The 25498-nt window shown below is 42.4% G+C and overlaps 5 protein-coding genes across 5 annotated transcripts; 4 read left to right on the top strand and 1 right to left on the bottom strand.

Annotated features, from left to right (window-relative positions):
* Positions 1-463: 463 nt before the first annotated feature.
* Positions 464-8036, top strand: LOC134192408 (uncharacterized). Its single transcript, XM_062661147.1, has 6 exons — positions 464-555; positions 1200-1595; positions 1668-1756; positions 1817-7069; positions 7193-7631; positions 7697-8036. Exons 2-6 carry the CDS (start codon positions 1220-1222, stop codon positions 7879-7881), a joined length of 6342 nt encoding a protein of 2113 aa, XP_062517131.1. The 5' UTR covers positions 464-555; positions 1200-1219; the 3' UTR covers positions 7882-8036.
* A 1071-nt stretch (positions 8037-9107) lies between these two features.
* On the top strand, positions 9108-11195 carry LOC134191841 (fructose-1,6-bisphosphatase 1-like). Its single transcript, XM_062660465.1, has 5 exons — positions 9108-9363; positions 9923-10178; positions 10319-10459; positions 10518-10655; positions 10741-11195. The coding sequence occupies exons 1-5, from the start codon at positions 9179-9181 to the stop codon at positions 11035-11037; spliced, it is 1017 nt and encodes a 338-aa protein (XP_062516449.1). The 5' UTR covers positions 9108-9178; the 3' UTR covers positions 11038-11195.
* Positions 11147-20232, bottom strand: LOC134191840 (leucine-rich repeat serine/threonine-protein kinase 1-like). The gene is made up of 14 exons (XM_062660464.1): positions 20171-20232; positions 19221-20106; positions 18860-19148; positions 17881-18383; positions 17712-17821; positions 17411-17658; positions 16979-17140; positions 14987-16763; positions 14031-14758; positions 13820-13970; positions 13675-13763; positions 13011-13238; positions 12515-12955; positions 11147-12453 (listed from the first exon to the last, which is right to left on the bottom strand). Exons 1-14 carry the CDS (start codon positions 20187-20189, stop codon positions 11359-11361), a joined length of 6726 nt encoding a protein of 2241 aa, XP_062516448.1. The 5' UTR covers positions 20190-20232; the 3' UTR covers positions 11147-11358.
* A 39-nt stretch (positions 20233-20271) lies between these two features.
* On the top strand, positions 20272-22696 carry LOC134192358 (osteoclast-stimulating factor 1-like). Its single transcript, XM_062661092.1, has 11 exons — positions 20272-20354; positions 20457-20503; positions 20564-20614; positions 20669-20735; positions 20797-20850; positions 20933-20970; positions 21574-21643; positions 21717-21766; positions 21831-21909; positions 21975-22067; positions 22531-22696. The coding sequence occupies exons 1-11, from the start codon at positions 20306-20308 to the stop codon at positions 22572-22574; spliced, it is 642 nt and encodes a 213-aa protein (XP_062517076.1). The 5' UTR covers positions 20272-20305; the 3' UTR covers positions 22575-22696.
* Positions 22697-22813: 117 nt separating this feature from the next.
* LOC134192356 (protein fem-1 homolog C-like) lies at positions 22814-25465 on the top strand. Its single transcript, XM_062661090.1, has 2 exons — positions 22814-23039; positions 23265-25465. Exon 2 carries the CDS (start codon positions 23274-23276, stop codon positions 25233-25235), a length of 1962 nt encoding a protein of 653 aa, XP_062517074.1. The 5' UTR covers positions 22814-23039; positions 23265-23273; the 3' UTR covers positions 25236-25465.
* Positions 25466-25498: the final 33 nt, after the last annotated feature.

The following is a 25498-nucleotide window of genomic DNA, read 5'->3' as shown; positions in this document are numbered from 1 at the left end:
TCTAGTTTTGACATTAAATTTCAGCGCGCTCGCACACACACGCGCGCATAGATCTAACTGACATGTGACAATGCATAGACTGCCAGCTTGCAGTTGTCGATTTGTTCATGAATTAATTACCATTCACTGGGCCTTTGAGATCACTGTAGATCACATGGTTTTAGTAACACTATAGAAAATTCTATTGGTTGTCTGCTTCTAGAAATGGGATGGACCTGCAGCACACTAGACGTCATTCCAAATTCACATGGTTCACTACCCCTAGAGCTCGAGGCTGCCGCTAATTGGTTGCCGTTTTCCGGTTTGCGGAGGAGATGATGGATCGAGCTACCGCAGACCATGCTAAATTCACATGATTCAGCACCAGGTGGAGATTGCTATTGGTTGACTATCTGCGGAGGAGGAAATTTATAGGGTGGCACCACCACCAGAGTGCTAGTCTAGCTTGTCCCAGGTCACGAGCTTGAGTCTTCTAGTGTGAAGAAGTTGCCTGTGCTGCCCAGCTGCTACAACTTTCTAGCTGGTAGTGTACTGCTACAGACGTTCTAGACAGAGGTATACACATACTGTGAAGGCTGCAATAAACAATGTAACTGTCTTTAACTAGAACAGATCTCACAGATGGAGCTATGGTTGAAATAACAACATCTAAAATATTATAACTCGCCAAGTATAGTATAGCAACTAATCTGCTGAGATGACACATGCAGTATGCATGGGCAGTCAGCTGCAGGTAAGCTCTTACAACTTAATCGTGTTAGTAATTGTCCTGCAGCCAAACAACTAACTATGTGTCATCTCAGCAGATCGATAGGTACACCCTCCTGCAATTGTCATTGATACATATTGATATCAACTATTTTCTGGCTTTGGACCCTAAGAGTTTTCCTACAGTTATTGTAATTAGATAGTGACTGCTGGGTGTATATCCTCTTTCTGAGTGCAAAGAATAACTAGAGTGAGTTGGCAACTCTACATTGCTTGGACTACATGTAGTGTATATAGATAGATAGGTTCAACTGAGGTTCCACAACAGCGGCATTTGACTAGTTGACCTGAAATTCAGGTGCAAGTCTTCATGTGCTCTGTGCACAAAATCTGCTGCTTGCTTTATCGTCTAATCAAGGGTGAACAGTTAAATTAGAAGACTTAGGCACAAACAACTGATGTTTGCCCTAAGTCGTTCCTTTCTTCTCTAGATCAGCTCTTGGAGAAACCTATGGCCGCATACCCCAATCACAGATATCAACTGAACACAGCTCGTCACAATGATCTGCAGACAGTAATGATACATGAAGATGCAATGATGAGCGAGCAAGATATGGCTGATGAAGCAAATGCTCATTACATAGGCACGCCAGCTAATGCATCATCATCACCTCACATTGAACGGAACGGCTATATTGACACTGACGACTGCATGCAGTTTGATGAATGGCCTAATAATGAACAACACTTTGGTGATATTTACATGCAGTTTGATGAATGGCATAAGGAACAACACGTTGGTGGTATGTGGCCAAGCGGTGGTGATGACAGCTTCAACAGTGTTTCCCATGGTGATGAAATGCACATTGATATATGCTACCCATTTGGTAAGGGCTAATATTAATCAACTATACATAGTAGAAATGTAACTTCAAAGTCTTAATGATTATTGTATTTAGCTGCACCTGAAAAGTATGCAAGAAGTCGAAAAAGGCCACGAGCTACATATCACAGTCATTTCATGCAAGACAATTCAACAATGGAAAAGGTGAAATGTCTTCAGCTAGAATGGGTTTATAGTGTCTTAGTTATATGCTATTTGTATTAGAATTTGGACAAGCGCGCTGCTTCTGACAAGAAAAGAAAAAGAAAAGAAGTGGAAAGTGAAAAAAAGAACGAGGTTAATGCTCTGTTTAATGACCAAGTTGAAGGTCGGTATGAGAAACCAATGAAAAATGAGGCTTTGGCCGTGGCCAGGACTGTAAAATCTTCTCAAATGGTGAAGTTCCGACTGGATCAGTGCCCTACATATGGAATCCAATTGAAGAGGGGAGATCATCTGTTGTTTTTTATTAGACAGCCTCTAGACAAGCCTCTGTTTGCCAGCCATACACGTTTCATTGAGACCCAGACACTTACCAGAGATGAATGTAGTTCATACTTGTCTTGTCTACTGGATAAGAAGAATAGTAAATCATTGGAGAATTTGAAGATAATAGAACGATGTCCTGCTCCATGGCGATTCATTCTGGATAAACGTGACCTTCACCAAGATGAAGTCCTCGACGTTCTAAATGTTTCCAATGCTCTGGTTAAATCCTCTGTCAAACAACACGTTCATGTTTATAAGCAATTCTTCAATGAGTTTTTGGGAAGATCGTTTATTCCTGGACCTCTTACTACTGCACTAAGAAATACTCTTGTAGTTTATTCCAGTGAAGCAGTACTTGAACCGAACCAGGTACAGTCTAATAAATCTATTGCCCATCAGCTTATTGAGTCCTGCAAATGTTTTGCAGAGTCAGTAGCCCGCTATGCTCCAAAGGTGCTCCCAACACTGCTTCCCCTCGCTGAGCTGCTAGTTGATCACACTGTTCCTAACTATGGTGACTTTCTTCTGTCGCTCCTAAAGTTGGCTGTGAGTCGATATCATGATGATGATCCAGCAAACACACACTGGAGTACGCTACAACTAGTAGTAACTTCATCAGAACTGCAGCATTCTAAGCCAGCTATTGATCAACGAGCAGAACTAGGAGGTATTGCAAACGTGGGTCTTCTACCATGTGTGCAAACTCGAGGACCATACCTAAATATGGACAGTTACCTCAACACCCACTTGCGCCTCCTAAGAGAAGACCGCTTGTCTAGTTTGCGCAATGCGTTAGATGCTCTACAGAGGCATTATTTCGATTCTAAGGCTCTTTGGAGCATGCCCATTTTGCCTTACATGAAGATGACTGGCATTAAGTTGAGTTTTTCTTCAAACTGTTTGGCAGTTGTTGTACAACCAGAAAGGAACGACTTCCATGAGTCAGTGATCAGTCGTGCAGCAAACAAACTCATGCATGGCAACCTAGTAGCCTTCATTGTTGATGGAGATTTCAAAGACATCTTGTATGCTAAAGTTGAGACTTGTGACTCTAAATTGCCTGGAAAGTTTTCTGCTACCTTTCTCTCAAGTCCAGATACACACTCAGAAATTGACGGGGTATATGGACTGACTCGTTTGTTTTATGCCGATGACATTGTAGCAGTTATAAATTCTGCCTACTATGGTGCCTTTGAGCCAGTGATGGTTTCTTTGCAAAAACAAAATCATGATTTCTTACCCTTCAAAGAAGAATTCATTTATTTAAATTTCAGAGAAACTACAGATGGTAAATTTGCTCATCCTCTTGTTGCTGAAACATCTTCAATGATGCTAACTGAAACAGCAGTCAATGTGACTGAAGCACCAAACGATAGGACCACCGCTGATACAAGCAATAAAGACTTACAACAGCTAGATTTGAGAAGGAACCAGAAGTTGATGATGGTGGACTACAGTATCACCTCTAATACTTCTGTTCAGGTTCAGTCCAACTGTCCTGGTTCGGTTCGGTTTAACCGGTTCAGTTCAGCCGGGATGTCCAACTCCTCTCCAGAGACGTCTCGGTTGGCTACAGTTGAAGGTGAACTACATTCCAGTGATGTCCTAATATGCGAGTTTGAGCAGTCCAGTAAGTATAAAGGTAGTCGAATGCCATCCTACTTGCAACAAAGTAAAGTTATGATGAGTTGGAAAGGTGTATTTGAGGTGTCATTAAGAAATCTTGGTGCTCCAGATCCTGGCTACTGGAACAGTTCAAAGAAAGTTGACTTCACTACACTGAGAAAAACATACCAAAGTTCACTTGATGAGTCTCAACTGGACGCTATTGAGTTAGCTCTCCACAATCGTGTAACCGTCATTCAGGGTCCTCCAGGAACAGGAAAGACTCTCGTTGGGTTTAAACTTGCACAGCTACTACTTTCGGTGTCCTCCCTCCCACGTGGTCCTATTCTGGTACTTTCATACAAAAACCATGCTCTTAATGAATTCCTTCATGGATGTCTCACATTTTGTAATGAAAATGAAGTTGTTCGAGTTGGTGGTCAAAAAGAGGTACTTAGGGATACCAACGTCACTCACTTCAACGACATGTGCCCACGTCCAAGCATTCCAGTATCTCCAGTTCCAAATGAATTTCAGAAACTGGAGAGAGTTGTTGAGCTTGTACCACTCTTTGTTGAATTCATGCCAGTGAATGAACTCAGAAACATGGTTATTCCATTTAGAGATGTTGAGGAATGTGAGTTTCGAGACGTATTAATGCGGATAGTCAACAAAATGCCTGAAGTATACCAAACAGATTATTCACTGTTAGACATAGTGGAAAGTGATGAAACTAGGCCATTTGCTGAAATAGTTCGGTCTCTTTGCAGCATGTTGATAGATTGGGTAAATGACAACGAGTCACTCCAAGAGTTTCTGATTGAACGTGGTGTTGTGCAGTCTCATTGTCGTGCTCCCAGTTCAACATTATCAGCACTCTACTTTCAGATGCAGCAAAAAAGGTTAACACATAATGATCTTGAGAACAAAGAGTGTGAGCTAATTGAACTTGCAGAACATGAGTTTGAGCAAACTGTTGACTGTAGAAATGAACCAATGAAACACATAGTGCAACTGTCTACCAGTCCTCCAGTGTCACATGATGGGAAAATCACATTTACAATAGACTTGGCTAAAGTCGAACCTCCAAAGATGACAGAAGATGAATTGTACCACACATTGTCTCACATCCGTCTAAACAAATGCAACAAGGCTGAAGAGAGAGCTCATCTGATCAAGATTCTTGCCCAGATTAAGTGGAAAACTTCCATAGAAGCAATAAGGTGCAAAAGCAAAACACTGTCCAAAGCGATTGTTGAAGCCGACAAACAGCACATTTGTAACTCGGCAAAACTGCTAAGGAAGAAGGCAAAAATAGTAGGTATGACCACAGATGGTGCTGCAATCTATCAAGAGTTGCTAAACAAGATGATGCCAGCAGTAGTGATAATAGAAGAGGCCGCAGAAATCTTAGAGATACAAGTTCTTGCAGTGCTTTCTGCTTCAGTGCAACATCTTATTTTAATTGGGGATCACAAGCAGCTTCCACCTCCTGTGGAAACCTATGAACTTAGAAAAACAAATAAATTTGATGTGTCCTTGTTGGAAAGACTGATAAATAACAATCACCCACATGTCTCCTTAACCCATCAAGGAAGGATGTTACCTATATTTGTTCCATTGCTTAAACACATCTACAGCAATCTGCAAACAAATTTAGAAGCTACCAAGAACAATCAGCCAGCTGCATGTTTCAGTAAGCCTATGTTCTTTTGGTCACATCAGTTTCCAGAAGAAAGAGTTGGAACAAGTTTTGTCAATGAAAATGAAGGCATCATGCTCTTCAACATGATTCTTTGGTGCATCTTGCAAAATGAACAACATCAGATCCACCCATCAAAGATAACTGTCATAGCAATGTATGCAGCCCAAGTTCAATTCATTAGAAAGTTGGTAAGAGATTTCGAAGAACATGTTAAGATTGCTGACCAGCTGTTAGGCAAACATCAAGGAAAACATGTTAAAACCGATAAAGAGCTGTTAGACACATGTCACTCTAGTCGTCCAATGATTAAAGTTTGTACAGTTGACCGATACCAGGGCGATGAAAATGAGTATGTCTTTGTATCTCTTGTACGTTCAAATGATGATGGAAGACTTGGCTATGTTGAAACTCAAAACCGAATGTGTGTTAGTTGCTCAAGATCAAAATCAGGACTATATGTCTTTGGCAATGCCAACTGCTTCCGTAAAGCAAAGAGAGCTAATCACTGGCATCATGCTCTCAACTATTTCGAATCTAACGATGCTTTGGGCCACTCCCTTCCACTGCAGTGTCCTAATCACCCATCAGCTACATTTAAAGTCACTCACCCAAATGATTTTCAGCTCAATAATTGCAGTGAATTAAGGCTTCTACTACCCAAGCTATGTAATGAACAGTGTGGTCAAATGCTGAACTGTGGCTTGCATCAATGCTTGGATAAATGCCACCCTGACAAGCCACATTTGGAAGATGAAAAGTGCACACGTTGGAGAGATTTGACTCTTAGTTGCAGTCATACATATAGATGTGAATGCTGCCAATTTACATCTCCTATGCAATTTAACTTGTTTGAGTGTAAGAAACCTTGTGACAGAACAATCAACTGCCCAGGTAGGCATAAATGCCCTAAAAAATGTCACGAGCGATGTCCTTCTTTCAGTGAGTGCATGGAATGTGACAAGCAAGAGCTAAGACGTCGTGAAGATCAAATAAAGAGAAAGAATTCGGAAACACAACAATGTTCTGTAACACCTTTACAGCCAATTCATAACCTTGACGTAGGGCTCGAAACTGTCAAGCAAATTATATACAGCTGTGAAGGGATGTCATGCGGATCAAGTAGAAACTCAGAACTACAACTGGTCAACTGCTGGGAAATCACCAATCATACACAGGTGCATAAATTTGTAACTGCGCACAAGTCAATGGTCCCATCTCTCAGGAAGCATCGTCAGTTTCCATACATGGCATTAGTTGTCCCCAGCACATGCAATAACATCAATCAATTTATTGAGGATGTTGCAAGAAGTGGTGTCATACCCACAGCAACTTGCTTTGGGTCAGGGATTTTTCTATCCCATGTTCCCAAGCCCTTTTGCATTCTTAATGGTGCTGGTCCATATGACAAGTCCAGCACCCCAAATGACCAACCACTGTGTACTGTAATTATTTGCCAAGTAGCTATTGGTAAGAGAAACAGTGCCAAGTCAAAAGATGAATTGAGCAAGTGTACCAGCATTCCCCCTGTCAACAAATGGGGTCATTGGTCAGTCCATAGAGAGCAAGCAACAGGCAAGAAATTTGAGTCAGCAAGCCATGGTGTAGTTCAAGTTGTTGCAAGTGACCAAGTCTTGCCAGCTTACGTAGCCTGTTGTCAAAGAGCTCAAAGGTCTGATGAGGTGAGTATTGCAATGTCATGCAGCACCCTTGCACGCGCGCGCGCGCGCACACACACACACACACACACACACACACACACACACACACACACACACACTTTTACAATAAACCATTTTTCTCAGGCAACAGCTACACTTGAAGAAATAGCTATCAGAACACAGAGAATACAGTCTATGATCATCACCAAGTCCAGCTCAAGTGTGATTACTAACAATCCTGAACATGAACGACACTTCAACATTGTTACCGCATATTTTTTCAATCAACTGGCAGAGAAGTCACCATACAGCAACGTAGGACAAATTAAACAAATAGAGTACATTGTAAACCCCAAATTACTATTTGCCTATGAGGAAACTAAAAAACACCTTGAAGTTGCCCTAGGCAAACCAGTAAAAGAACGTTACGGGTACCATGGGACAAATGCAAACGCAATGGAAAAGATATTTGAGGAGGGATTCAAAATTGGTGGCAAAGATGTCAAGAAGCAGAATGGAGCACTATATGGTAACGGTGTGTACTTGGCAACAAATCCAGGCACAGCGAAAAATTACTGCAGAGGTAACAGCAAATACTAACAGTCTTGGTTGTGTTTGGTGATTTCAGTCATTCTGGCTTATGTGTAGGGCAAAAAGTAATAATCATGGCAAAATTCTTGGCTGGCAGAACAACAGACGATTGCCATGTTAACCCTGAAAACAGTGAATTCCACTCTTACATGGGCAAGGGGATCGTGGTCGCTTATCAATCAGAACAGGTTTTACCTCTTTACAAGGTCCAGCTTCAGTTTGAAAGTACTCCTCTGATTTAGTTTCTGTGCTGCACCTGTAAGGAAAACTATTAGCAAAGCTTATAGTAGCTGATTGTCTGCTGTAGTAGTAAAAGTAGTACTAGAATGTTGACACGTTTCAATTTATGATGCTGGAGATTACAAATACAAACAGCTGAACATTGTCATCAGCCAGTATCAACAACAACAACAACCACAAAGCTCTATTTGCACTATCCCTTTCTTACGTTCACACGCAAGCACGAAACAGTAAATAGCAATTACGTCATCATCCTGATGATGCAACTATACCATGAGGTTTTTCTCACATGCTAATAACACTGAGAATGGGATAATCAAGTTGAAAGATAATCATAACTCAGTTTATTACACGAACTCAAGCACTAATTCTAAAATGCAGTCTTAAATTTCTGTCCACCTATTTGTCTGTTGTCTTTCTATCTATTCACATCAAGAGAGACAAAGTATAGCTGAGAGAAGTTATCTACGTCCTAGTATATCTAAAATATATAAAATCGATTGTAGTTTCTTAGTGTGCTTATACATAAGACATAAAGAAAAGGCAGCCTTAGATCTGAATTTGTCTACTCAGTGCCCTGTGATTTCAACTCTAACATATCTACCTACTACATTAATTAATTAATTAACTGCAAAGGAAAACAATTTCCGTTGGTGCTTTCCGTTCTGTGGGTGTCTGCCTGTCTGTCTTAAATTGTTTCTGCATCTCAGCGACCGCTCCCATTAGTATAGATTGTCTAACTATCCTTGCAATACGTAGCTACTGTAGACTGAAGAGATGTGTAGCATTGTCTAGTAGTCTGCATCCGTATTCCAATCTAAATGACATCATTCTAGTGTCCTGTAAAAGTCTTAGAAAACTAGAGCCATACTTTTCGTTCTGTCTGTCTGTCTCTCTAGGCACAAAATCAACCTTTTATCCCATTCATTGCAATGAATATGGTACTTCAAAGTCCTAGCTTATCTTTCTCCGTTTTTCTCTGCGCAGCATCACCCACTAGGGCTTGAGTATTGAAAATTTATTTCTTTGCCTTTGTCTCGTAAAGAAGTGGTTCATGAAAACAAATAACTTTCTCTACCGCTTGAATTTCAATGCAAAAGGCATCGGTTGAATACAAATAGCGCGCGCCAAGCAAACTTATTTCACGCGTGCGCACATTGTTAATCACATGTTTACAGCAAATCCGCTCAGTGTCAACGCCCTTGATTGTTGACCAATCACCTCGCGCATTCCTCGCAATTTACCACCCGGCGCACCTGATATTTTCACATCCGTCTGTTCATTCAACAGCGAGCAGTCATGACTGATCATTCGAGCGGCATCGACGGCATCGACACGGACTGCATAACTCTTACACGCTTTGTTCTGGAAGGGCAGAAGTCTCATCCCGGCGCAACCGGGGACCTTACGATGCTGCTCAACTCGCTGATGTGCGCAATCAAGGCCGTCTCGGCTGCGGTGAGACGAGCAGGAATAGCTCAACTGTAAGTATACCGACTTTGCAGTGAAAACTGCTAGGATGCGTGACCTACAGCCAGAATTGGAATTTCTAATGTGATTTTTGATTGCAAGGGCGAAGACTGTAGGTGCGAACTCTGGTGTGAATTAATTAATGTCAGGTTGGCTTATTGCAACTCTCCCGGCTGTGAGAGACGCGAATGTCTAAAAATATTTGGTACACTGTGCTAAAGATGGCCTGGCCTAACGCACGCTAAGAGCGTGGTTACGTGCGTGACAAGATACTTGGTCAAGTTATGTATGGCAATGGCTGATCTGTCTAACCCTAAGCTAAGAATTTAATCTTTGGGTGTGTTGTAAGCAAGGTATTGACTAATTAAATACATTTTTAAAATTAATTAGCTATACCTCTTCCTGGAAGTTCCCTTTAGCCTCTGGTGGAGGTATAGTTTGGTTCAGCTGGACCAACCAGATCAGCTTTGCCGCCCTGTAGATAGTTGGAATGTGCATAGCAATCGATATTGCACTGTACACTTGCAAGACACAGCGATACTGAGTTGTTGTACTATCTGGTTTATGCTGCAGGTATGGCATGGCAGGTTCCATCAACATTCAAGGAGAGACAGTTCAAAAACTTGATGTTTTGGCCAATCAGTTGTTCATTAATCAGATGTCTTCGTCATTCAATGTTGGAATTATGATATCAGAAGAGAATGAGCAGGTCATCATTGTTGAACCGAAGAAGCGTGGGAAGTATATTGTTGCTTTTGATCCGCTGGATGGATCTTCAAACATTGATTGCCTTGTGTCGATTGGTTCAATTTTTGGGATTTGGAAAGTGGTATGTCTCTGTCTTTATCTGCCTGCCTCCTTGTCTATCTGTCTGTCTGTTTGTCTGTCTGTCTCTGTCTGTGTGCTTTTGTTTGCCTGTCTGTGTTTTTGTTTGTCTGCCTGTCTGAAATACCAAATGTATGGTTTTAGGATGATGACCGCATTCCAACTGTTAAGGATGCTCTTCAACCAGGTCGTCAAATGGTTGCAGCCGGATATGCTCTCTATGGCAGTGGTGTTATGGTCGTCATCTCTACTGGTGATGCGCCAAGTGGCTTCACTCTTGATCCTGTAATATCTCAATGTCATTTGTGTATGGCAGTAGCCTGTAAGTCCTGTTGTCTCCCAGAATATTGGAGAGTTTGTTTTGACACACAAAGATATGCAGATAAAGCCTCGTGGCAGCATTTATTCAATCAATGAGGCTTATACCAAGGACTGGGAGCCAGGTGTACTGAAATACGTTGAGAAATGCAAGTTTCCGCCGGTCAGTGCACACATTAACACCTCGCCTACTAGAACACCAGAAATTTGAAGCAATATTTGAGTCGTGATTGATCTCTTGTATATAGGAAGGAAAGTCTCCGTACAATGCTCGTTATATTGGCTCTATGGTTGCTGATGTACACCGGACTCTAATTTTTGGTGGCATCTTTATGTATCCTGCAAGCAAGAAATCACCCAAAGGCAAGCTCCGTCTGCTGTATGAGTGCTGCCCCATGGCATATATCATGGAGAAAGCTGGTGGCAAGGCAACTGATGGGAAACAACGCATTCTTGATATTGTACCCGAACAGTTGCACGAACGTTCTGCATGCTTTCTTGGCTCAAAGGAGGATGTTGACGACTTGATTGCCTGTCTCAATTAAGAGCAGACAGTTCGACTGCTAGATTGAATGTCAGAGATTACAGTTACAACAATGAATGTCATGGATTTAGTACGTGTACCAGGATTATGATTTTGCCTGGTGAGATAACTGAAAGCGATATCAGCATATTAAAATCAGCACTTTGTGTACAGTGCGAATCAGTAACACATTTCGAAAAATACGTAAACTAGATGATAGACAATGAGTTCATTCAATGCTACGCATGTCCTGCTTGCATACGAATGTATAATCATGCATGCCCTGCTTGCATACAAATTTATAATCATGCATTCCTTGTAATAGAAATATTGTTACCAATTGCTATTTGTCCTGGAAACACCGTCTCTCTGCTTTGTTCAGCTGATGCTGGAATGATGAGAGCTTTTCAAACTCTGATGAGCCCCAAGCACTATAGACAACAATAAGCTGTTTCGGCTCTCCGTCTTGTAAGTTCCTTTGCTCCAAATACTGGGAGGCTACAACTTGCTCATTGTCAACTAGGGTTAGTTTCTGATCAGAACTGTTACCATATTGTGCTGGATTCTCTTCAGCTCTTAATACTCCTACTACTGGACAGACTCCTGAACTAGTTATGTCACGTTTTAGTATGATGATGTCGCCCATGCCTCTTGCGACCCACAGAGTGTCTTTCACGATTAGCAACGAGGTTATGCGTTGAGGAAGACGAGGCATCGCTGCTTCTACTCTCAACACCAAGTTTTTCGAAGAGTGATGTCTGTCTACTCTAGATGATGTAGATGCAAAAGACTCGCTTGACTGAGTTGGATGCTGAGAGTCAAGTGACCTTGAAGACTTCATAGACTTCCATTGCGATACACGTTGCCCTTGATCTGGTTGGACGGATATCGTATGTCCCAAGCCTCGAGCTTTAGTGGTTTGTGCTAATTCTGTGACACGAATACATCGGTTCATGGTCTCCAGATAAATGTCCTCATGAGGAGTCAAGCACACATTCGTTTGAACTTCGAGGGATATACGACTGCAGTCCAATATCCAACACAGCCGTCTGCTGGCAATGTCCCACTGCAGCACAAATGGTGCTCTTTTATCAATACCATACACACTGTGCTCATCAGCCACTAGCCAAGTGATGAAGCTTTTTGGATACATAAACATCTCGGCACTATGCACAACTTCAAACTTGTTAAGATCTATGGCAAAGAGATGATTATATGCCGTACACCATAACTCGGTCTGATCTCGAATGAGCACCGTGCTGTGTAGCGGAGTGTTAGGGCTCACTTCTAAGGTCTTCTTTAATTCCCATGAATCTTTTCCGTATTCTAGGCCGGCTTTGGTTTCGACATGAAGCTCTGTCCAACTAAGCAAACGGGTAAACAAGCAGAGACATCCATCTGCCAGAGCAGCGATTACTCTGTCAACAACAACTTCTTGCTAAAATTCAAACAAACATGTATAATGCAATGAGTACACTACCAAAGACAACATGACTTACATTAGCTTCACTTGTGCTGTGATCTATTATTGTTGTCAAGGCAAGAACAGGTGCTGGAACCTTAAGACTCCAGATACATTGGGGCATTCCAACAAGTAGTTGTCCGACTACTTGAATGGAACAATTCACTTCCGTTCCCATCCACATGCAGCCATCCACGTATGTTATGCAGGTTACTTTCCTTCGCTTCAGTGGCACTTGTTTTATCTTGAAGATGCCCAACTTTGTATTTAGAACACTAAGCAAGCGGTCATCACTGTGTGAAAGAATCCAGGGCAAGTCGATTGTGGGTGTTTGAGCACCACGCTTCCTTTCCCTTTCACTGCTTAGTCGCTCTATGATAGGCATTGGCTTGACATACACACAATCAACTTTATGAAGTGCTTCATCTTGTGGCTTCGGTAGCTGGTGCTGGAGGCATGAGAATGAAGGATCCTTCATCTAAACGTAATCCAATCAAACATGAAAGCAATGTATAAAAATAAGTTAGATTTACCTCTGAGATGATGGCACTAGCAGACGGCCGTTCGTACGAAACAACTTGCCAGCAGGCATACATGAGCTGCTCAAGCTTTGGAAAGCTAGTGACTGAAGTATACTTCTTCAAGTTTGGCCGTTCACCTGAGTAAACAGCTCGGTTGATCTCCTGCTCCTTGTAATGGCTATATGGTCGAACACCACAGAGTAGTTGAAACAAGACCATGCCAAATGAGAAAATATCAACCTATCCAACACAATGTGTTACCCAAAAAATCGTCAACCTGATGCAAGTACAGAGACGACAATCCTACTCTACAGTAACTACTTCAAACATGCTGCAATTGAGCAGTACAATGAACTATCAGCTGCTGATAAGGATGAGGAGTGTAATTGCACTCAAAATAATGCTCTCCTGCTGAGGTATTGCTTGCCTTATATGCTCTGTCAAACATTCTTGTATGGTATAGAATCAGTGTTACCATGGTCAACTGCTCATCCTCATGTGAGTGTCAAAGTGTAATGAGTTTATTGTAAAACATCACTGAAAAATCTGGACATTCTACTTAGTAAACAAATAACTTATCCATGCTTCCCATTCGATGAATGTTAAGTGTCCACAGTGATGGTTTTACATGGCACAAATGTCAATCAATGTATGCCTGCTAGGCAACCCTCCCTACCTTTTCATCAAATGCTGAGTCGTTGCCTTTCTTTCTCATTGCCTCAGGAGCCATAAATCCTGGAGTGCCCAACTCTTCACCTTTCAGTCCTGGCACAAATAGCAGTGAGCAAGTCATATTATATAGAGATGATATGTACAATTACCTGAAGGCGATGCAAAGCGTGATATGCCATAATCAGACAACTTGATGTTTATTGTATCATCCAGACTGAGTGACCACACCAGAACATTGTCCGGTTTCAGATCACGATAAATGATGGTTCGAGAATGGAGGTATGCCAATGCACTAGCAATCTACACCACAACAGATATAACAACAACTAGAAGCAACATATATTCAACACAGAAACCAACCTGATAAACAATTCTGTATGTTAGTTTATTCCCCAGTACTACACCATTGATTTTGTTTGACATCACCATAGAACCACGATGAAAATTAGATACTTCCTTTCTCTTTTCAATCACTTTTTCATCTAGAATCGCATTCAGACTCTTCTTTGGTGCCAATTCCATCACAAGACAAAGAAAAGAAAGAGACACACCAACCAGACTAACCACACAAGGATGTTTTAGGTGGCTGAGAACAACAGCTTCCTGGCGGAGCTCTCGCAACAATGCTATCGTCTCTTCTCCTCGTAGTTGTGCCATTATAGAACCTGGTTCTAGATTGCTTTGACTACTGTCATGTGCAAGCTGAGTTCCAGTAAACTGCTTAATAGCAACAGCCTTGCCGTGATATTTTCCAATGTAAACTTCTCCAGCTCCACCAGCACCCAGCTGAGTGTCTGAAGTAGCCTTGAAATCAAAGTGCATTTTGTTGATGTGCATGGATGGTGGTATATCAGCAAGCATCAAATCGGGAACAAGATCAGAGAGAGGAATATCAACATCACCAACTGGGCTGTGAATGGTATTTCCTATTGCAACTGCTTTAGCACAATCAGTAAGTTTCAACAGATGCGTATTACAATCAAGAGATAAACTTTCGTCAGTGTGAGAAAGAGCAGCAGCATCACTGTTCTTCCAAGGAATGAAGTGACAAACAAGAGGCTCACCAAACAGATCAACTTCTGTCAACCCTATTTACAAGCAACATGTAAAGAAACTCTTGCTAGGCCATGTAGTAAAGACTAGACTGACATCTGCCTGCCTGCCCTGCCTACTCAGTAATCTGCCATCTATCTACCAGACTGTTTTCAGTATGTCTGTCAATCTGTTGTTCTGTCTGCCCACCCAGCTGTCTCCACCCCTTTGTCTATATTTACCAAATTTGCTTTCTATTTCCACAACAAGAGCATTTTTCTTACCAGGAAACCAGTCTTCTATGAGTCCATCAACCTGATCCACAATGTATCCCATGGCAGAGAAGTCTTTTACTCCACGAGAATGTACCTCAATGTTAATACCATCCAGCTGCGTTGGATCAATCCCAGCTTGACCAATATGCCGAGCAATTAGTTCTCTAACACGTGGCACATGCTGTAAAGCTTCAACAACAAAATGGCCTCCCCTGTGGACAACTACCACCCCTGTACGCCATAGAACAACTGAGCTTCGAAATACTTGTTTCTTTGTCTTTATCCATTCTTCAGAATCATTATCATCATCTAGATCTAGTGGCAGCAAGTCTTGCTTAGGCTTACTATTCCCAATGCTGAATGGTCGACCAAATCCTGCACGTTCCAGGTTGACCACCAAACGAACAATCAGTCGACTCCAAAATCCACTTGGAATGTACACCATTTTGTAGTAGCGATGTGTGGAGAATTCGGGTGACACTATAGTTTCAGTTCGAAGTCTGACATCTTTACTGAAGTCTACAAGAGTAGGCTCATTGTAACCTAATTCAATATCTACTGTATCTGCCTTCTTGTCAAGTATGTCATCATCGGAATCATCACCTTGGTTATCATCGTCTTCACTCCCCAAAGTTGCCAGAAGGGCAGCAGAAGCAGACATCAATTCAGTAACAATGGAATTAGACTCATCCTCCATTGATTTCATTTTCATTGCAACAACTGGGCCTGGACTTGCATTCCGATCATCATGCAATTGGTTTGAAACGTGCTGCTTTGTAGCACTACTGTATGGGTTCTTTAGTTCCTTGCTACGTCTCTTCATAAGGGCAGGAGGACTAAATGAAACTAAAGGAAATTTCGTAAGAAAATTACCAAACTTTTGAATAGCTCCCTGCTTCTTTGGCTGTACTAAAAGTGCCTCATCCTGATGCACTGCAGAATCATTAGTATCATTTCTCAGAGGATCAACATTAGAAGAACTAGCTTCTTTCTCAGAAAAGGTCATCTGATCAAGCAAATAGTTAGATGGAGAACAAACACCGGGAACCTCTGGCTTATTAACTGGCAACATGCTGGGCACAAGCATTTGCTCACTATCAATTGAAAGAGCAATTTCAAAATGCTCTAGCATTTGCAAATACTGATCAACGTACTGCTCAGGGTACCGTTTACCACGAAGAATAAAAGGCACATTGCGACGTGCAAGAAAACCATTCTGGATAAATGAATGCCTCTCACGCACAGTCACAAACTCAGCAAGAAGACCTATAAGCCACGATGGATCAATGAAGTAGAGATTAGATAGGCGACGAAGTTGATCATTGTAATGCAAGAGAATGCCAGCTTCATGAAGAAACTTGGCTGCCAAGTGAAGCTCCTCTTCATCATGAATATCATTGTCTTCACTTTTTTCAGCCATCTTGAGAAACTCACTCTGCTCAATGACTCCGTGTTCATTGGTGAGTCGCCGACGCTGTGCCTCATTAGAAACTGATTTCTGCAAGGTGAGATAACTAGCAGGAATAAGCCTCTCAATAAGTGGCATTTTCGTATCTTGATCTTGAATTTTTGTAACAGCCACTTGAATATCGTTCTGAAGCTCCTGCAACCCTTCACTGGTTACATTTGAAATAGCACGAATGGCTATAATATTTGGATATCCTCTAATGCAGTAGCGATCAGAGACCAATTTCAACAACTCATCAACTCGCTTGCTCGCATTGGGGCCTTTCATCTTGTCTTTGTGAGTTGCAACGATAATCACAAAACTGTCGGGAGCTCGAGCCTGTAAAACAACAAAGGCATTGACAAATTATAAGATCATTGTTTTAATAATAATTTGAAAATTTTTCTTAAGCCTTGGTATTTAAATAGATTTAATAGCACATGCCTTTACAGCTATCACTATATCAAACAGACATCTACACCCTATATATACAGTAGTATGACTATTATTATTAGTATTATCATGTTACTAATGTTGTTCAATTCTCTCCATACTTGAATGTTCAGGAGCCACAGTTTTAGTTCAGCCACTCCAGCCTCTCCATTCTCTAGACTAAAGACAGCAAGATAGAGTGCGTTGCTGCTCAGAAAACATTGGTGTGTTGCATAGTACACATCTTGCCCAGCCAGATCCCAAGTACTCAAAACAATAGTGGGCTAAAAGGACAAAGAAACAATTGCATGTGAGTAAATTTACCGTTCACCTCCCCACGCATGCCTGGCTGCTTATCCATCCATCCTTCATGTATATGTCTGTCTGTCTAATTGTCCAAACACCAGTCCAAAAGCCCACGCACAATGGGTCTGTCTGTCTGTCTGTCTGTCTGTCTGTCTGTCTGTCAATCTATCTGTCTATCTTTCATCAGGTCATTTATCTCTTTGCTTTGTCTGTCATCTGTCTCTGCACTAGCATCTTTCTATTCTCACTTTGTTTACTGATTTTCGACCTTTCCCACCACCAGAAGAACCAGGTAGCTCCCATTCAGCCACATCTACTCCTACTGTTGATATATCTACAGTAGGAAGTGGCTGTCCTCGAAGACGTTTTAAGAGCGACGTCTTTCCACGTTTCTGCAGACCAACAACCATCAGCTTAACACGTGTATACAGCACAGACTGACGCAGCTGGGCACGAAGATAAGCCAGCAGACGTTTTGTAGATCCCTGACCCACTCCTAAAAACAATAAATTACTTTATAAAGTAAAAAGCACAAGAAATGCTGTTTACCAGGTCGAACATGGTCAGGCACATTTTCAAGATCCAGTCCTTGCAGCTCCATCAACCAGCAATTGGCCAGATTTCCAAGTTCATTGGGAAGACTGCTAATACAATAATTGCTACAAAAAAGTAACCAGCTATGACCACAACAAATTACATACATAGAAACAAGACACACTTGCTAAGACTAAGCTGCGTAAGAGCAGTTAGACCGCAAACACTGTCTGGTACTCTGGCCAAACAGTTGTTGTCCAGTTTCAGTCGCTTCAGACAATGCTTGAAGAGATCAACTGGAAACTCAACTTTTGCTTTCTGTGGCCTCTCACTGTCCTCACGGCCTATATCGCTTGATTGCCTGATCCTCTGCCGTGCTTTTCTATCACTACTTGGTGAGAGACTCTCAATGACTACAAGGTCATCCAATTCATCACTACCCAACAAATTATTGGATAAATTCAGTTCTTCCAGCTGCCTGCATGCCCACCAGTTTGGAAGTGGCAATTCTGTTATTCTGTTGTGACTTAAGTTCAGAACCATGAGGCGTGCAAGTTGAGGGATACTCCATGCTATCTCGACTAGTTGGTTATGACTGAGGTTCAAATCCTTTAGACTTTGAGCCAACATCACTTCAGCTCCCAGAGGAAATTGAGTCAACTGATTGTGAGATGCGTTTAGGACTTCCTACACATCAAATAGTAAAAACTGTAAAGTGTGTGTGTCCTTTTCTCTGACATGCTAATATCGTTGTTATAATATTATTTGTTTACTGTCTGTATGGCCATTTACTAGTAGAGCCATTGTTAGTCAATCTGTCTGCCTGTCTATCTGTCAGTCTTTCACATTCAAAGGTAGCAATAAATGTTGAATATTTCAGTCAGTCTGCTCGGCAGTGAGTACACACTTCCAAATACACAAACGTTACAATCAAGCTAAACAATAAGCTACACTGTCCCTGTTCACAAACACAAAGTGCTACGACACAAATATGTCACTGACTGAAAAACCCTAAGCTCATCTGTCTCCTGGTCTGTATGCATGTCAGTCTTTTCCCTATCTGTCTATGTCTATCAACTACTTTAGCTTAACTGCCCTGTCTGTACGTTCATTGAAATGCATGGCCCATTGCTGAAATAAACACTAAGGCTTCTACTGCTCACCAGAAGAGAGCTACTCCAATTGCCAGGGAGTTCTTTCAATTCATTGTAGCTTACATCCAAAGTCTTCAAATACTGAAGTTGCTTGAAAGAAAGTGGCAGACCATTTAGCTTGTTATGAGACACATCAAGATGCTTTAAAACACTTAGTGACCAGTTGTTGCTGGCATCGCCAATCGGCAAACTTCTCAAATGATTATGAGATACTTTCAATGTGTTTAGATTCGGAAGTGTAAACAAAACTTTGGACACGTGTGTCAAATGATTTGCACTCAAATTAAGGATTTTAAGCCTATAAGGATACAAAACCATTACTCACTGCACCAATTAATTAATTAGCTAGTTTAATTAACTAAACACTTACGAAGTTGATTGCATAATTGTTGAGTCGTTTCCCAATCCAGCTAGTGAGTTATGAGACGCATCGAGCGTTCGAAGAGATTTCATGTGAGTAAACACTGCCGACGGCAATGATGATAACTGATTCTTAGAGACATCCAGCTCAGTGATTGTCATTGTGTCATCTGTCAGCCAATCTCCTTGAATTTCGGCAAGTGACAAAGCCTTCCATAAAAGAGCAACATCCAACTTCACTGACTTCAAACTGGCCACAGCGTCAGCATCATCAACCGAATCGGTCATCGTACGAAGCAGCTGGCCAACAAATACGCTGTGTTGAGTAACAAGTGAGCCACTGAGAGGAGCTCCCCGTCTCAACAAAAACCGTGCAATAGCTAAACGTTTGTCCCTAACAGCCATAGTCAACAGTTCGAGACCAACATCAGATTTCAAATCTATTTCTCCGGTTTCAGTCAGCAACTGCATTACTGATAGCTGGCCAGCAGCAACTGCAGCTCTCGCCAGAGTCATTCCAGTATCACCATCAAGTCGTGCGGGCATCAATGCCGAGATTGCAGGAAGGTTTCCAACATGACATGCCACACTCAATGGCGACTCGTGACCATCTGCACACTGACAGTCGCACGTTCCCGGTAGATACCCATTCTCAATCAAAAATAACAAGAGACGCTGAGAGGCTTCTTTCCATGAGATTACAGTATTCAAAATGAGGCTCCGCCTACTTGCCCTACCCACGCACGTGAGCAGGAAAGGCGAAAAAGTTGACAAAGTGGATGTCAACAGACTATCGACGTCGTCGTAATCAGCTTCCAACAATGCTAATGCATCGTTATCGAGCTTCGAAACCAAGCCAGGGCTTCGCATGAGCTCGCGAATCGAATCAAAACAACCTGATTCACACAGACACACGTCGTACACAATATTGCACTAACGGCGGCAAACACTGTGGCCTACTTTTGTCGTCTAGATTCATACTCGATAGCAAGCAGCAAATAAAAACTTGTGACGAACCTGTTGCTCAGGTTAGTTGCTATCAACTTACAACCAAATCCGGGTACTTACGTCGGTTTGTCCCTAAAAGTTTGTCTTATGTCTGGAAAACCCGCCCCAGCTCCACCAAAACCGAGACCTAAGCCAGGTATGCCTTTACAGTCGAGCTACGCCGGGTTGCCGACTGGATCCGTTGAACTTTCACGAATGAGAGCCGAACTCGTCTCTAGTAATGTTCTGTGTCTTTCAGGCCATGTTGACGTCGTTCGCGCTCTCTTCAACTACACCGCTCAGCACGTACGTGCAACGCACTGAAAATCTGACCAACGGTCACGCCCACGCGTTTGCTTATTGTAGGTGGACGAATTGTCGTTCGAAGAAGGAGACACCCTCTACATTGTAGATAAGGTACGTACATAAGGGTCGATGAACAAAAATGACATTTCACTGCGCGTTGTGTAGAACTCTGAGAAGGGATGGTGGAAGGGAAGGTGTGGCGACAAAATTGGTCTGATTCCGACGAACTACAGTCAGTAGAGCTCGACTAAAGCGTCGCGACGATTGTTTGTCATCAGTTTGTTTGTTGGCAGTCGAAAGTAGCACCGAGACCATCGACTTCCCGTTGCACGAAGCAGCTAAACGAGGTAGGTTGTCAACTTGTTGGGTGTGATGAATGCATTGGGAGAGACTCAGAGAAAGATGAGAGCTGATGTCACTGTTTGGTAGGGAATGTCGGTTTTCTTCGGGAATGCCTTGCAAATAAGGTACGTGCACGGATTCAAGTTTGGTCACTAACGTCATAGTTCTGTACGTTGTTATGCATACTAACTAGCCTACTGCCCTGGTATTACGTACGTTTATGTCATTGTGTATTCATTAATTCTATAACAAGGAAGCAGCTGAAACAGTAAACTCACCTCACTCATTCACTTAATTTGTATTTACTAATTAATTAATTAGCATTGTTTGCACTTGTGATTACTGAGCATGTGTAAGGAATGTGGAGACATAGAGGGTGTAGGTATTGAAAGGTAAAGTTGGAGACAGTTATCAATATGTAACTAATCCTTGGAACCGTTTCTCATAGTTTAAATGTGATCTTTCTATTTCTGTTTTGTCTCTTAATTAATTAAGCTGGATTCTGGAAGGGATGTTATTCAAACGTGAATTATTTTGTTTGAATGTTAATGTGTTGGGCATGCATGCTATTGTGATGGTCTTTTCATTATGTGGCAGCATCCAAGAACAGGTTGACCTACACCATACACACACACACACACACACACACACACACACACACACACACACACACGTGCGCGATTCTATGTAGTTAATTAATATGTTTTGTTCTTGGTTCTATGGACTAGGTGTCTGTGAATGGGTTGGATAAGTCGGGATCGACTGCACTGCACTGGGTAGCGAATGGTGGCCATGTTGGTATGTTAGACTTTGTTGCAAACGGTTTAATTAATTAATTAAATGTTGAACACACTTTCTTTTGTTGCCACAGAGTGTGCTCAAATCCTTCTGAAGACTCCGAATATTGAAATCAATGCTCAAGTATGTACCTCGGATGTGATCAGCTTGCTTGTTCGTATGGACATTCAGAGTTGTGTGCTTCTAGAACAAACTTGGTGATACCCCTCTGCACAATGCTGCATGGAAGAATCATCCAGAAATCGTTCAGATGTTGCTAGCACGGGGTACAGTAGAGTTTGTAGTGGTGTGTGACAATGTTGGACTCGGACGTTTTCTAATGCCATTGTAGCAGCAAGAACTGATCTGTTGAACAAAGAGAAGAAGAGTGCATACGATATGGCACGTGATCCTGAAGTTGGGAAACTGTTGCAAGTTAGAATGGGTAGGTCACCTGGTGATGTATCACATAGCATCATTTCATGACGCAATGAAAATTGAAATCTGTGTGTGTGTGTGTGTGTGTGTGTGTGTGTGTGTGTGTGTCAGTGTGTGTGTGTGTGTGTGTGTGTGTGTGTGTGTGTGTGTCAGTGTGTGTGTGTGTGTGTGTGTGTGTGTGTGTGTGTGTGTGTGTGTGTGTGTGTGTGTGTGTCACTGTGTGTGTGTGTGTGTGTGTGTGTGTGTGTGTGTCACTGCGCGCGCGTGTGTGTGTGTGTGTGTGTGTGTGTGTGTGTGTGTGTGTGTGTGTGTGTGTGTCACTGCGTGTGTGTGTGTGTGTGTGTGTGTGTGTGTGTCACTGCGTGTGTGTGTGTGTGTGTGTGTGTGTCACTGTGTGTGTGTGTGTGTGTGTGTGTGTGTGTGTGTGTGTGGCTTTATTCCTTCATGTAATGATCTTCCTGTGTTTGTAGTTTTGAGAGATGATGAGTATGGTGGAGATGAAGACTCAGATTAGAATGCTTTGACACTCATATCAAGACCTAAATCAATGACACAGTCACACTTTACAATTAATTAATTAAATTGCTTCTCTATTACAGTTATGTTCGTTATATAGCTTCAGAACTTCGTCTGCTACACAGTTCCACAGAAGTCAAAGACAGCATGTACTGTGACATTAGGGAACGTTTACTCACTACCAATTTATTTTCGTCCTAATTTCTTCTCCCCTTTGTTTGTATCTGCATATTTTGCCCCTTCAACTCGTCCCCCGGATATGATCAAAAAGTTGATGAAAGACATTAGGCTCAAGGCGAACTACGTAGTCAACATAAATTTGGTTGGCTTACTCAGACTTCTATTTTAGTCCCGGTGACTATGGCCACCATCCGTCACTTGTAATACGCATGATCAGGAAGTAGCTAAAGCTTCCGTTGTTATTGCCTGGGAAGTGTTCGAGCTATCGAGCTGGCGATTTGAGGTGCTGACACGCATTGCTCGCTCGTAGATGCATGAATACAGGATACACCAACGTCCTTCGATATCGGGCAGTGTCACTTTTAGAATAACATTTTTGTGTTTTGTGTCCTGCTGACGCGGTATTTTACCTGTTTTCCGTGGGGGACGTATGTAAATAACGTTGATGACTCTTTGCTGTCAGCAGTTAGCAGCTGGAGTTGCTGGAGTCAACGTTCTTTGTCTCTAGGCGATTGTAATGGCTTCCGTTAGTTCCGACAAGACGCCAAAATCGAGTTCTCGGCCGCGAGCGAAGACTCAAATGGCCGGAGTGAGTCAACAGCTGTTAGATGAGGAGCTCGAGCATTCTGCGAAGTTAATTCATGCGGCAGTGAAAGCCAAATGTGTGAAGGATATCCAGGAGGAGCTGGCGCGTCCTCTCATTCGTATGCATCAGAGTCGGGTGCTTAATACGCCTTACAATCAGTGTCCGCCGTTGGTTTTGGCTTCTCGACACAACTGTGTTGAAGTGGTCGAGTATTTGCTCACGCTGGGTGAGATTGATATCGAGCAGACTGGTATGGTGATGTTCCTGCATGAGGAGATTCATGGAGCTGCAGCCTTGTGGACGTCTGCTGCGTGTGGTCATTTGGAGATTGTCAAGAAGCTGATTGACAGTGGAGCTGATGTCACCCACTCGACTAACTCGGGTTCAACGCCTCTTCGGGCAGCTTGCTATGATGGTCATTTGAATGTGGTGAAACTTCTCAAGAGGCAAGGGTCAGATATCAATATGCCAAATAAGTATGGTCACACTCCTCTCATGATTGCATGCTATAAACAACATGATAGAGTTGTTCGATATCTTCTTAATTGTGGAGTCGACGTCAATCGACAGAGTGAGTTAAGAGGGAATACGGCCTTGCACGATGCTGCGGAGGCTGGCAATACTCAAATAGTCAACCTGCTCCTCGAGGCTGGTGCCACGGTGCAGAGGAGAGATGGCGATATCAGCCCTTTGTTGTCCGCTGCTGCTGTTGGTCAGTCAGATATGGTCCATTATCTTCATAATCATCGTTCAATGAAGTACACGAATGAAGAGTATGTTGAAGCAATGGAGTTGCTCGGATCAGCATATGTTGATCGCCATCGTGACAACAACAGAGCGGTTGAATGCTGGCAAAAGGCACTTGATTTAAGAGAGAAGTGCACTTTCCGTGCTATCATTGATTTTTCTCCACAAACGGCATACAGAAATGTTCAAAAACCAAAGTCTAGTGCTGAGTTAACATCAGTGGCATCCAATCACGATTCAGTGGAAATGTTGGCATTGGCTGTTCGTGAGCAGATTCTTGGCATTTCACATCCTGATACACCATACTATATTCGGTACCGAGGTGCAATCTTTGCTGATCGAGGAGACTTTGATCGTTGCATGTTAATGTGGACTTACGCTCTCGACATTCAAATCAAAGCTTTCAATCCGGGACACGACAACATTTACCTCACGCTCGGCTCGTGTGCAGAAGTACTTCATCATATTTTGAGCCGTCACAGTGTTATGCCGTCGTCCGTCAAGTATGTAGTCGATGTGACAGAGCTGGCATTCACTGAACTACGACGCTGTCGCCTGACCAACTCTCGTTTTATTTTCCGTATTGCACGTGTCATGCTTCATTTAACCGGTATCTGGCTGAAGGCTTTAGACATGAAGTCATCGGTAGTCAACAATAAGAGGAGACTCTATGAAATTACATACAACCTTGTCCAGATGCAGCTCGTTAACGATGATGAAGAGACACTCCTTCATTTAGCTGTCAGTCCAGATATCACAAAAATACTTGATTTTCCAGCATACTCGTTCCCATGTGAGGCTGTCTTAGCTCTATTGATTGCCTGTGGAGCAGAAATCAATGCCACAGACAAACACCGTCGCACAGCACTACATACGGCCATTAGGAAATCCAACAAGCATAACGCAGAGAGAGTAGCACATATCATTTCACTGCTGGCAGATGCTGGGGTCAGTGTCAATGCAAGAGATTGTTACAGAAAGAGAGCTATTGACTATGTGAAAGCAGAGAGTGAGGTGGCAGTTGCAGTTAGAAAGAGGTCTCCAATTTGTCTTCAGGAGCTGGCAGCGGTTGTCATTGTAGACACTGGCATTGACATTTCACAGATTTTGCCGCTCAAACTGACAAAATTTGTAAATATGTTCTAATGTAGTGTGTCCGTGTTGGCATGAGTTTATCGCAAGCGAATTGATACTGATGATATCAGTCTGCAGTAGATTCATCAGCTGGTTGCAAACATGTATCTACTGTATGTAGTTTTTAATTATTTATTGTTGAACTGGCACCTAGAGTGTGTACTCATCGATCTCCATTGATCTTCATATCTCGATCTTGTTTTTGAAATACACCGGCAAGGCGCTAAATTTGTTCAGTCTTGGCAGCCGGAATGTTGAGGGCGGGGTTAAGGTCT

Source organism: Corticium candelabrum, chromosome 16, assembly GCF_963422355.1.
Source record: "Corticium candelabrum chromosome 16, ooCorCand1.1, whole genome shotgun sequence".
Lineage (NCBI taxonomy): Eukaryota > Metazoa > Porifera > Homoscleromorpha > Homosclerophorida > Plakinidae > Corticium > Corticium candelabrum.
Note: the sequence above shows the minus strand (reverse complement) of the source record. Positions and strands in the feature narration are given on the sequence as shown.